The 13,681-nt window shown below is 48.6% G+C and overlaps 1 protein-coding gene across 6 annotated transcripts in view; it reads left to right on the top strand.

The window, feature by feature from the left end:
• The window catches only part of PTPRM (protein tyrosine phosphatase receptor type M), a 787,775-nt gene extending 777,841 nt beyond the window's left edge, over positions 1–9,934 (top strand). For all 6 annotated transcript variants that reach the window (XM_027068512.2, XM_027068514.2, XM_053205687.1 and 3 more), the window contains 2 exons: positions 384–519; positions 9,181–9,934. In XM_027068512.2, coding sequence (XP_026924313.1) covers positions 384–519; positions 9,181–9,234 — 190 coding nt within the window. In that variant the 3' untranslated portion in view covers positions 9,235–9,934. The remainder of the gene's footprint in view (positions 1–383; positions 520–9,180) is intronic.
• The last annotated feature ends 3,747 nt before the right edge of the window (positions 9,935–13,681 follow it).

Raw genomic sequence — 13,681 nt, 5'->3', positions numbered from 1 at the left:
AAGTCCATCTTTGAACACTCATCACCAGCTTTCCTGGCAGATAGCAGATAAGGTGTGTGTTCGCTGGAAATTTCCTGCAGTGGGCCCTTTCAGTAAAAACTGGTAAATTTTTATGAGATTGTATAACTGAGATCTGAGGTGAAGCTAGGAGAGCAGAATGTGCCAGTTTCTCATCACCTCCAGTGAGGTGACCCATGGGCCCAGTGCTAAGACTCATTAACTCCATTTGCTTTAATTAAAATAATTGGCCCTGGTGGAGTGATCGCCTGGCCTCTGAGGCTTTCACCACTGCCTGCTCTCCAGGGTTCAGGAGGCACATGAGGATGCAGCGTGAGAGCAAATGCTCTCAGACCTCTTGGACCATCTGATTTCTCTTCCGGTAGGAACGGGGGAGGCCGCAGCGGGACGTTCTGCGCCATCAGCATCGTCTGTGAGATGCTCCGGCACCAGAGGACGGTCGACGTCTTCCACGCCGTGAAGACGCTGAGGAACAACAAGCCCAACATGGTGGACCTCCTGGTAGGACCCTTCCTCTGTCCCGCAGAATGGGGTATTTTCCTGGTTGGCTAGCGCAAGACAGCTCTCCCCCTCCCAGTTTGCGCTGACACTGATTCACGGGGGGGGGGAGGGGGGGGAAGGATGCTCGTTTTCAGAAACATAATGTGATCTCTGGGCTGGCGAGGGCTTTTCTCCCCTCTTCCTCTCTCCCTGGGCTTTTCATGGGAAGGCTTCATCTCCACACACTGGAAATGGGGAAGTCGTTGAAACTCACAAGCGAACATCCTTATTAGTTCCCGTTCCTGGCAGTGCCTTCCACGTGCCTAAGCACTTCGTCTTCATGGAGAAGAATCCTACTACACGAAATGCCAGATTTTCAAATTATATATTTTATAAATAGCTTCATCACCTAACATTGGTCAAAGCTGTGAATTTCAGTTTGGCACCCAGAATGTTGCAGTTAATTTTGGTGGCCATATCTGAGAAGAGGATGAAGGAGCTGAGAAACAAAGGACTATGTGCAGCTATTTTCTTAGAGTATTTCAGGAAATCTCTTTCTTGTGTGCAGCTATTGAAATGCCAACCACCGAGACTGGAGAACAGTAGAATAACGTCAAGGAAGAAGCTTTTAGATTAGTCATTTGTACCTCTGTCAGTGGAAGGAGGAGCTGAACGAAACAGTAGGACTGATCCCAGAGTTGGAGAATGGCCTGGGGTGCGGAGGGGGAGGAAGGGATGGCTGGTGCCAACATGCCTGGGAAGCCCGCGTTTCCCGGCCCACAGTACTGCAGCAGTGGGCTTCAACTTTAAAATATAATAAAGGCACCGAAGAGCTAGTCGAGATTCAAGGTAAAGGTGAAGAAGTAGGGGCACCTGGGTGGCCCAGTCGGTTAAGCGTCCGACTTTGGCTCAGGCCATGATCCCGCAGTTTGTGGGTTCGAGCCCCGCGTTGGGTTCTGTGCTGACAGCTCGGAGCCTGGAGCCTGCTTCAGATTCTGGGTCTCCCTGTCTCACTGCTCCTCCCCTGCTCACACTCTGTCTCACTCTATATCAAAAAACGAACACTAAAAACTAGATAGATAGATCGGTAGCGTTGAGGAAGTAGCCATGGTTTCTGGTCATCACAGCAGTGCCCCAGGCTGGGTAATGATAGCGACTGATGCTGACTGACTCCTAGGACACGTCCGACTCCCACAGGTCACTCTGCAGAGGCGTCTGCTTCCTGCAGGTACGTGTATCCTGCTTGATGGGCTGTTCCGCGTCCAAGAAGCACTTGTTGCCTGAGGAATTTGGTAGAGGGGCGCCTGTTTGGCCAAGTGCAGACTCCCAAACCATCAGCAGTTAGCACCTTGGCTTCTGTGGAGAAAGGACTGCGTCCCGCAAACTGCTGCCCTCTCCTCTCCTCCCTACTGGAGACCCATGAACACCCAAATTCGAATCTCAGCTCTGCTACTAATTCAAGTCAAGGGACCTCAGACAAATTAACTTGGCAATTTAGGTCCCCTCGGGCAGGTCACTTAACTTCCCTGAGCCCAAGTTATGGAAACCAGGGATAAGGTTGGCTTATGGAGGTGATCCTGTGAGCCAACATATATGAAAGTGTTTTTGGAAAACTGCAAAAACTGCAAAGGTGAGACAGTGGTTCTCAAGAGTGCAGGTGTCCACAGGGCATCCCGCAGCCAGCAGGCATGTATTAGCGTGGGGACAGGAGGGGAGGGGGCAGTGAGCAGCTGGCATTCACATGGTGCTTAATATGTGCCAGACCCCATGCTCGGTGCCTTATATGGAGGCACAGATTTCATGTGGATGGGCTGACAGACTGGCTGGCCTGTCCCCTGTGCAGGCTTCACTAGAAACAGCCCCTCCCAGAGGCAGAGAACTATCTCACTCCCTGGCACCACCCATGGGAATTTTAAAGAGTTGTACCACCATGGAATTCTCAATCTTCTGGGCTGGGGGCCACTGAGATAGGGCAGTTGGGCAGTCAGAGGAGGCCTGAATTTGGGATGGATAAGAAGGTTGGCAGAAAATGGAAGCCAACGCCTAAATTAAAATAGTGCGACCTCATTGGCACTTAACCGCCCAGACTGAGGGACAGACTTGTAGCTTCTAGACTTTTGTTGGAACTTGGGCAAAGCTGACCTTGATGAAAAAAATATATATCATTTGCCTCTCACTACAGCCTGAATTAAGCAGGTCATTAGTAATAGACCCTTCCAGGCCTTTCCGCTAATGGCCCTGGCTGCAGCTTTCATCACTCACGAATTTTTATGTGCAGAAACAATGTGGCTTTTTCCAAATCAGTGGTGCAGACTAAACGATGGAGGTGATTCTCTGTGAACTGAATGGACATCTAGGTGGTTGGACCAGCAGGGAGCCCTCTCTTCTATAATAATTTAGGTGTTTCTGTGATGATGTGTTACTCTAATAGAGAAAATAGGATCTTCAGATGCCCAAACTTCTGAGGGTCAGTCACAGTTTGAGGATAAGGTCAGTGGCTGAGAAATATAAGGAGAGTTTTCAATTTCCTGGAAGAATGTCTGATAAATTTGTCACAGTGACTGTTAGCAAAATAATAGATACTATCTGGTGACCAGAGAAAAAAATGTCACCGTGCTCTTTTCAGTAGGCTTGAAGTTTCCTGAATTAAAGGACTCCTGTCACTTGTTTGTTTTTGCTTATAAGTACAATTTCTATTAGTTTGTTACTCATATGTGTATGTTGGCTAATTAATTCAGGTCGGAGAGATTAAACCCAATATAATTTCATTGGGCATAAAAGACCATCTGAGACCTGAGTTTCTCCTAAACACAAAATGTTATACCAGCAGCTGAAAATCCCAAGAGTACTGAGTCTTCCTGGCTGCCTTTTCTTAGAATGATGAAGTGGGTTCCAAAACTCCTGGGGTGCACTTCTGTCCTGGCTGGGGAGGCAGAGGGGATAGGGTTGCGGAGGGCCGTGGTCTGGGCCCCACTGGATGTGCTCAGTTGGTGAGGTGGGGGGATGGGGGAAAGGGCTTCCTCCTACCTTCTACTTGCCTGGTTAGATTCAGATGGAATCCCCAACCCCTGAGCTCCTTTGAAATTTCAGGAAAATTCAGGCTGCTTCAACAAACATCTCCTCTCTCACCTGTGTCCTCACTCAGCTTTGGAAGTTTCCAGGGCTCTGTTTTAACAGAGAAACAGCCTTTAGGGAACAGATCTTTCCTAAAGAAACATATTCTCCCCTGGGAGGTGGTGGGAACTTTGGCCAATGTGATGAGATCTGACATACATATGCATTGTAGAATGGTTACCAAGATCAAGGTAATTAACACATCCATCGCTCCACTAAGGTAACATACTTGATTTGTGTGTGTCTTTAGTGAGAATCCTTAACATCTATTCTCAGCAACTTTCAAATATACAATACCGTATCATTAAGTATAGTCATGGTGCTACACACTAGATTCTCAGAACTTATAACTGAAAATTTGTACCCCTGGCCAACATCACCTCATTCCCCCACCCCCAGCTCCTGGCAGTCACCGTTCTATTCTGTTTCTATGAATTGACTTTTTTTTTAATTTTTATTTTTTAATTGACATCTAAGTTAGCATATAGTGCAACAATGATTTCAGGAGTAGATTCCTTAATGCCCCTTACCCATTTAGCCCATTCCCCCCTCCCCTAGCCCCCTCCAGTAACCCTCTGTTTGTTCTCCATATTTAAGAGTCTCTTACGATTTTGTTCCCCTCCCTGTTTTTACATTATTTTTGCTTCCTTTCCCTTATGTTCATCTGTTTTGTATCTTAAAACCCTCATATGAGTGAAATTTGACTTTCTTTAATGAGAGCTTTAAAGGATTCTGAGCCCTGGGCCCACCCCAGAGACCATGATTCAGTTGATCTGGGGTCTGGCTGTGGCAGCAGGATGTTAAAAGCGTCCCAGGTAATTTTAATGTGTAGTAAGGTTAAGAAACTTAGTGCCCAGTCTAGGATGGCTCTCAGCCAGGACTGCACATTGGAATCGCCTGAGGTGCTGTCACAAATGCCAAGGCCCAGGCCATGCCCCAGACCAACTATGGCAGATGGAGCCCAAGGCGAGTGAGCTCGATGGGCTGCAGGGGAGACCAGGGCTCAGCAGGGTGAACAGGCCATCCCTTTCCTCATGCCGGCTGCTGGGCAGCTCCAAACCTACCTCCAGCCCTCCGGCCCTCCTGCTCAGACGCAGTCCTCTGCCAGCATCTCTCAACATCTGTAATTTAGAGCTGGCTACCAGACTCAGCCCCACCTGCCCCTTCTGTATGCTAAAATAATATTCGGTATAAGGCACTCCCTGCAAGATGGCATGCGCTTAGGGCCTGCAGCTCTCCCTCTCATGCAGAGGACACAATGAGTCTAATAACTTCTGCATATACACTGCCTCCAGAGGTCTACCTGTGACCTGTGAAACAGACAGGCTATTTGAAGGGGTGGGGGGAGGATGTGTGGGGAGTGGGGGAGAGGGGTACGTGTATAGGTATATGTGTGTGTGTGAGTGGGGGGGTGTCGCAGGTACAGGTGTGTGGGTGGCTATGTATGTGGGTGTATGTATCTGTGAGTGCGTGTGCATGTATAGGGGTGTGTGTGCATGTAGGGGGTGTAGGCGTGGATGTATGCACATGTGTAGAGGTGTGTGGGGTGTGTGCATGTGCATATGCATGTGTAGGGTGGATGTGTGTGTATGTGTAAGGGGGTGTATGTATGGGTGGGTAGATATATTTATGTATATGTGGGTGTGTGTGCATGTGTGGAGGTGTGGGTGTGCATGTGTAGGGGTGGATGTGGGGGGTGTGGAGGTGTGGATCTGTATGCATGTGTAGGGGTGTGGGGGTAGATGTTTGTGCATATGTAAGAGGATGATGGTATATACATGTGGGCATATGTATATGTGGGGGGGTGTGCGTGTGCATGTGGGGGGGGCGTGGGTGTGTGTGTAGGTGTAGGTGTATATGCATGTATAGGGGTGTGGGGGTGGGTATATGTCAGTATATGTGTCTGTGGGTGTGGCTGGGGGTGTCAGTGTCAGAGTGGAGGATGTAGGCCCCAGATGGGGAGTCAGAGAGGCACAAGGCCCATCTCTGGAGACACTGGGAGGCATTCCACTTTCCCTGGCCCAGCCACACAGCCCCTGGAGAAGCAGCCACTCTGCCTGAGTCCTCCCATGGCAAGTCTTCCTGCAGTCTCAAGGAAGTAATCTCCGTGTCCCCACCCCTGCCCTAGACTCTGACCTCCTTGAGTCAGGGGCTGGCTGCCCCCTCAGTACCAGCAGAACTCCTGGAGGGGCCCAGGACAGAGCTGAGTGACAGCACGTTTCTTCCCTGCACCTGGACGCTCCCCCCTCCTGAGCTCCCCTCGCTGCTCTTAGAACCTGGGGAGGCCATGGCTACCCACTGATGAGTCTCAACAGCAAACCAGGCACAAACCACCATGCGTGGGAAGAACGTTCTTTGAGGGAAGAACGTTCTCCCTACATTTTTAAAGGCATAAATGAGAGGAATGACCCATTCCGCCTGTTGTCAGACACACCCCTGTCTCCTCAAGGGGTCTCCTTGGCTGGGAACCTCCCGGAAACATTGAAGCAGACGGCTCCACCCATGAATGTTGGCACCCTGGGGACCAACTGACCCTCCAAGCGAGGACATGGGTAAAAGGGTTTTTCCAGACCGTAGGACCTATTAGCACGGGACCCAGATGAAACGGTGAAATTTGTTTTAGGTTCAAAAAGCAAGTGTATCAGGGGGAAGGGTTACCCCAGGTGAGCCTGCCTGCAGACTGCTCTCTGAATCTTCTCAGGCAGGCAGCGTGGGCTACTGGAGGTTCCCAGAGGGACCACAGGGCCCCTAGTTCCTCAGACACAACACAGGGCAGCACGCCCTGACACGGCTACAGCTCGAGCCCTTCAGGGAGCCCCCCGCGCAAAGCCACTTGGCAGGCCTCATGGTCTCATGACGCCCTCAGTGAATGAGCAGAGCGGGGACACGGGGGGCTTTTAAAACATAACCTCACTCTTAGGTGCTCCTTTAGATTTCACTTTCTCCCTCTTCATGAGAACAGGACGGTAGGTCTGCAACAAAAGTGGGGTCAAGGGCTTTGGAAGGGAATAGCTGGCTGCCCAGGTTACGGTCCTGCACGAGGATAACCCCAGCTCCTGTTAATGCCCAAAGCCAGTTAATGTCACTCACATCAGGAGAACTTGGGACCAAGGCAGAAATGTTTTTTTCCCCCCTGAGGCACAGGGGTAGCTCGTGCAGCTTAATTATACCGTTCAGAAGCAAGTGAGCTGAGAGAAGAAACGGCAGAAGACAGGCCTGTACCTGGCGATCAAGGGTAATCAGTTTCCAACACAGGAGGATTTCAGGCATTTCCTGAGGTGTTTGGGGGAGGGCATGCAACAATTTATGGTCTTTCTTCTCAGCCCCCCTTATTTTTCTGATTCAGAAACCAGTCATCACAGAATCTCTTGGGATTGACAGTGTGCTTAGGAGGGACAAGATAGATGATAGCAAATTCATTTTGAAAATTATAGTCATGCCTAGGACAGGGCTTCCAACAAAGCAGCCCCTTAGTGATGAAGCCCAAAACCCGAAAGGGGTCGTGGCCTGAGGCCAGGAGCTACCTTACCCTCTAAATGCATGTTCGTATGTTAAAAGGATGGTTTCTAGTGGGCACTAAAATTGCACAACCAGGTTTATGCAAAACCATGTTTATGCAATAAGTAATTGGATCTCTCAGATTTCCATGAAAAACATGGTCTCTGAAGGAGACAGGAGAACAGGACTGAGCACTCACGTCGGCTCAGTGATCTGACCACCTGGCCTTTTAGAGTTTTGAAACGCCAATGATTTCTTTCAACTCTTTTGAAAATAAAAGTGTCAGATCCTGGAATATGAATCAGCTTTGGTGCAGCCATATTTCCAGCTCTCTTGGGCATCTACCTAGGAGTGGAACCGCAGGGTCAGAGGGGAACTCTTCTGTTGAACCTTTTGATGACCTACCGGACGGTTTTCCAAAGGGGCTGCACCACCTCACATTCCCACCAGCATGCCAGTGTCTCCATCCTCACCGACGCTTGTTCTTGTCCGTGTCTTTTAATCGTAGCCATCCGGGTGGGTGTTACTGCGATTGACGTATTAAGCTTGGGGCACCATCAGTATATTGACATGGTCTGTTTGCTTCCTGTCTTCCCCTTCAGACTGTAAACTCCTGAAGGACGGAAGCTGCATCTTAAAATCCCTAGTCTCTAGCCTTCGGGGTGCACTGTGCTGCTAAAGCCCATACTGTGTCGTCATTTACACATACAGCCAACATTTGACACCCCCAGCTGTGTGTCAGGTTCTGTGCTAAGGACTCGTGTGTTACACACAAGGGGACAAAGTATGGCTCTGGTCTTCAGATAGGTTGGACGAGTGGGGCCTTTGGAGAACAAAATGCAGGTGAATACAAAGCTTCCATGACTAATTAATTAGACATATATCCAAAAAATGGAGACTTAGTTTGAATCAATTTGGCAAACCCAAAAATAAGAGATCCATTTCTTTGGTCGCGGCGTTGTGTCAGGCAGTGAGACAGTGGTGTGCCCTCTTACAACTTGTGAAAGTGAATCTCCTTACTGAGGTGGGAAGAGAGCCTTCTAGTTGCTGAGCCTCTCTGTCCCAGACACTGCACTGCTGCGGGATGGCAGGTGGAAGCATGCTCAACCCCTGTGTCCCTCTGCTTGGCTCAGAGGCCACACCCGGGTGAGCGTCCATCATACAACCACAGGTGCAGAATGCCGCGTCCTCCGCCTGAGACCCTCCCTGGGCCAGGACCTCACGCGGGCCTTCCTCAGGCCAAGGTCCATGATGTGAGAAAGCTGTGCTCCAGAAAAAGGACTTCACTGCCTGATTAACAACTGCTATGTGGTTCCCAGAGGTTATCAAACACTTGCCCCCTGGGTCTTTCCTTATCCTGTTCTTCTACCTGGTATGCCTGTTTTAACCCCCCATTGGGAATTAGCAGTTTGTTACCTGCTACCTCTTGGAAGATCTTCCCTGGGAAGTTCTGCTCCCTCCTCCACTGCACCCATGTTGGGGTACCACTCACAGGCCCTGCTCAGCTCCATGCCATGTGTTGTCCTTGGGTACCAGTCTCAACCTCTTCATTGGACCATAGACTTCTCAAAGTCAGGGACCAGGTCAAGGTGCTTGGGACTTAAGAGGTGCTTGATAAATTCTCTATGGAAGACATCCTGACTGAAAGTTGAAGGTATAGTTGGGCCAGGAGTGAAGACACATTTATTTGTTGAGACCCCTAGTATGAGCAGATCACAAAGATGTTTCTTCCCCCAGACCTCATTTGTTTTTCCTTCTACCTCTTGATTTTCCCATACTTTGTAAACGTTTATATGGGGACAAACCTGTATGTGTGTTCCAGTTGCCTAGAACTTTCCAGGAATTCTAGTGAACATAGATGTCAAAATACCTTGCATCAGGGCTTGTGCAGAACATCTCCAGACAATGGATATGTTTGCAGCTCACAGCCGTGACTTTCTGATTCATGTCTGATTCAAATCCTTCCCAGTTTGCTTTCTTTCCATTAAAACCCTAATCTGGCATAATTGCTTTAATGGACCCAGCATTTGGGAATCGCAGAGCTGACATCTTCTCACTTCTGCTTTCCAGGATCAGTACAAGTTCTGCTACGAGGTGGCCCTGGAATACTTGAATTCTGGCTGACGGCATAAACAGTTCTGCAAACCAACCCTTTCATCCCACAAAGCCAAGACGTTCCATGGTATTTGTGTAGATGAGATGAAGACTTCTCACTATGCTTATTTTGCTTTGCATAATTGGCTCTTTTTAAGAGCCCAAGAAAGCGTTTATAAAACTGCTTTGCACTGCCCAATTCCCAGCAATGCTGCTGCCTGACAGAAACACACACACACAGCAGAGTCGTCAAATACTGTCTTAGGCATCGGCTTGTTAGAGCAGCGTAGACATCTGGTAAATCGAAGAGCACAATTATATTCTTATGAAGGAAATTTGTACCTTTGGGGTATTATTTTGTGGCCCGTGAACCCTTTGTTATTGTTACAGCTGAGTGTACATTTTTGTTTTGTGGAGAATGCTACCTGGCATTATGATAATATATTATTTTAGTTAATATTTGTATTTTAACATGTTGCATAATATAAGCTTATGTACCTTTCCAAGACTAACAGATAAACGTATAATGAACAAAGATATGTTGTATGAGTTGTTGTTTCTATCAGATTTGTATTGTTTCCAAGGGAAAAGCTTGGGAGGAAGTCAATTCAAAAATGCAAAGCTCGACGATCAGATTCATGGATCCAAAGCTTTTCCCTTTGTTTATATTGTAAATATTTTTGATTTCATCAAATTATTTATTCATTAAAAGAAATTTTTGTGAAGCACAGTGAGTGACAATCATTTTTATGAAGCGCAGGAATGGATTGACTGTATGATGTGACCTTGTGTGAATTCTTTCTCAATAAATAAAGACCCATGACCAGTCTTGCTGTATTCCTGGTGTCCCAGCGCCCCAGTGGTGGGGGCAGCTCCCGTCACCCCAGACCCCTGGCACAGAGATGGGGTCTGCTGGCCTGGAGCAGGTAGAGTTGGGGTTTTTGAGAGAGAAATTCTGGCAATGAGATATCCTAGCCCATCCTGGGGTCCTCCCTGGGGCTTAGGAAACACAAGCCACAGGGCAGCCCGACCCCTAACCTGCTGGGCATATTGTTGAAGAGTGTGCTGGGTGGATGCTAGGGCTGTGACTTGATGACCAGGGCAACCTCTTCCTTTTTCTGTTTCACCTCAGCAGGGGCAACTTCTGCCCTCTCCAGGCCTCATTTAAACCTGAAACTTGCTGAGAGAACACTTTTTGAAGGCTGAAGGGATCAGAGCGCAGTTAAGCAGGATACAAAGCTCAACAAGACAGTTCCTGCCAGAGGGAAAGATCACACAGGACAGCCTGCTCCTCGCTCCTCGAGGGCGCTGCCTGACCTCTGAAGGAGGAGGCTATGCTGTGCACTTACAATAGGAGTTCCAACCGAGTTGCAGGCCATGTTAAATGATTTCCAACAGATGATGAGGATGAACTTTTACCAAACACCCAATTACACATCTGAAAACTGTGCAGGGCGCCTTCCCAAGAGGCAGCAGGTGTTCCCCGAGAGAGTAATGGAGCCATCTTATAGCTGGAGAGACTAAGGTCGGAAGAGATTAAATAATTTGTCCACTGTCACCCCAGGTGGCCAGTGCCAGGTGCTTCCAGGGCCTGGGGGAGGCAGAGGGCAGCAGCAGGAGCACAGATACCCTTGTTACAGTGCACAGTGTAGGAAATGCCCCTCCTGCTGAGACCAGGAGATGGGAGCCATCGCCCACTCCAGAAAGTGGGGAGACTTGAGGGTGGTAATTCCTGCCCGCTCGGGGGATCATCGTGACTAAGGACAAGAGCAGAGGTTGTCCACCAAGAGGACTGAGTTTGACACCTGCACTGCTTTGCTGTGTTGCAAGTACACGATCCATACTGTCCTGACGGGAGGGATTTCCCAGCGCCCCTGAAGGGGGTGGACCCCACACATGTGCAGGAAGAGCAGGTCCGCGCGGAGCTAGGGATCCAGACCAAATGCCTCACTGCTGGGCTTCTCCCAGACCATGTGCTCTCAGCATCCCTGTGCACTTCTGTCTGATATGCTCCCAAAATGTTGAAAACTGCTCTTTGTGTACCTCTTCAACATGTCTTCTCCAGGATACAAGACTAGGGATGAATACATATGAAAAGGTGTCCCCGTTGTGTGCCAGCTGGCCTGTGATAGGAGGGGAAGCGTGGCACCCTCAGTTCTCTTCTACAAAGTCATGGCTTGGGTCTTCATCCACTTAGGTGGGGTGAGAAGAGATGCTCAACATGGCACTGAACTGGCCTGAGATTTGTGAGTCTCACAATGCAAAACCCATTTCCTCGTCAATCCCTGTATCATCAAACTTGATCTCCTATTGAAGCCAATAGTTTCCTCTAGACTTCTGAATATCTTGGATTTTATCTTTCCCTTGGTTTCACCTCTTAGCAGAAATAGTGATAGAAGAAAAGGGACATTTTGTGGCTTTTTCTGATTTCCCATGAGACCTTGCAGCATGGCTGAGAGTCGTTTCTTTCAGTACACAGAGTTAATTCTCTGCCCCTGGCCAACAAAAGAAGCTAACCCCCCAGCCAAGCATCCCTTCTCTTTCTTCTCTCAGTATTCTGGATCCTCCTCCACAGAGTCATCCTCAGCTTCTCAGACCCGTCAATGCTTGTGACAGCTGGGACTTCTGACATGGTCCCATTCAGGGACTACATCTTAACAGCCTTCCATGTGCATGTTATGGTGGCTTTGCACTATGTTCACTTGGCTTCACTGTGCTGTGTTTCCCGGATTGCCATTCTCTATGCACTCTCAGCCGAGCCTCGGGGGTCATTTTGTGCAAGAGGCAGAAGGCAGAAATGAGGCAGCAGCTGTATGGCTTTTACACTCAGAAGCAGCTGCTGCCATGTGCCAAGAAGGTGAAGCAGCAGGTAAGTGACAGTGTGGATGAGCCGCCCACCAGCACTCCCCCTGCTGTCCTTCTAGCTTTTGCTCATGGTTTGGATCCAAACTCATACCTATATTTAGGTTTTGTGAAGACATCCCAGTTCCAGGTGCCAAAATCAACATTAGTTATCTACTGCTAAACAAACACATTGCTAGAAATACCAATAGCTACTTACTATCTCATGCAGTTTCTATGGGGCAGAAATTCAGGAGTGGCTTAGCTGGATGATTCTGGCTCTAAGGTCACTCATGAAGTGACTGTCCAAATGTTGAGTCAGGGCTGCAGATACTTCCCAGATACAAGGGGAAGTATCCTTCCCTATCCTTGCCATCCCTAGTCTTGTATCCTGGAAGCAGGGGGAGTAGAGGACCCACTTCCAAGATGGCTCACTCATGCACCTGGCAAGTTGGTGCTGGTTGCTGGCAGGAAGCCTCAGGAAGGGGATATACAAGGGCATAAATCCCAGGATGTGAGAATCCTTGGGGGCCATCTGAGAGGTTGGCCACCACCTGCCAGCCTGCTTCAGACCTCCCACATCCTCTGGCACCTCTACTTATGCAGGCTGGTTAGCTGCAACATAGAAAATCTTATCCCTGGAATGCCTAGCCTGCCAACCAAGCTCACTACTCTCCTATGCTGTCCTCTCCATGCAGCTATACATTTTTGTCCCACCAGCTTCTACTATTGATATAACCTCTAGTCATTTTCACTGCTCTAAGGAACCTTTATTCAAGGGTCAGTAAACACCCGCCATGGCCTGGATTAACATAAGGCTCTCTTTCCTCCACTCCCAAGGAAATGGCCCCATCTGAAACTCTCCCAAGAAGAGGTAAGTCATTCTTCCACATTTCAAATATGTGGTCAGTTTCTCTAATTGCCCTTCAAACTTGACTTGAGCCAAATGATAACCACATCCTGTGGTTTATCACTTTGAACTACCCCTCTGAAATCTTAAATAAACATGCCAAATTCTGATCCCAACATCTTCAACTGCTAGGTTCTCTTTGCCTAATTCCTACCATCCTTGTGCTTTGAATTTTTGAAGCCCTCCAGTCCATTTTCTGAGTATGACCTGTCCCCTTCTTACCTTCTTTCCCAATACAACTTAAGCCTCATCCAGTTTTGCCAACACCCTCAATACTCTTGACTCCTTATAGTTCCATCATTTCTATCCTACAAAAGGTCAGTTTTAGGGAAACTCATCCAGGACCTTCAATCCCAGACAAGCTAAAGTAACAAAGATTACTGCACTGCCCTCCTAAACAACTAATACTGGGGAAAATATACTTATTTTTATTGTTTTTTGGGGAACCTGGGTGGCTCAGTCAGTTAAGCGTCTGACTTCAGATCTTGATCTCATGGTTCATGGGTCTGAGCCCCGTAACAGGCTCTATGCTGACAGCTCAGAACCCAGATCCTGCTTCAGATCCTGTGTCTCCCTTTCTCTCTGCCCCTCCCCTGCTTGCTCTCTCTCTCAAAAATAGGATGGCGGCGTAGGAGGCCGCTGGGCTCACCGCGTCCTGCTGATCACTTAGATTCCACCTACACCTGCCTAAATAACCCAGAAAACTGCCAGAAGCCTAGCAGAACG

Source organism: Acinonyx jubatus, chromosome D3 (assembly GCF_027475565.1).
Source record: "Acinonyx jubatus isolate Ajub_Pintada_27869175 chromosome D3, VMU_Ajub_asm_v1.0, whole genome shotgun sequence".
NCBI classification, from domain to species: Eukaryota; Metazoa; Chordata; class Mammalia; order Carnivora; family Felidae; genus Acinonyx; species Acinonyx jubatus.
This window is presented reverse-complemented; position numbering and strand designations above follow the sequence as displayed.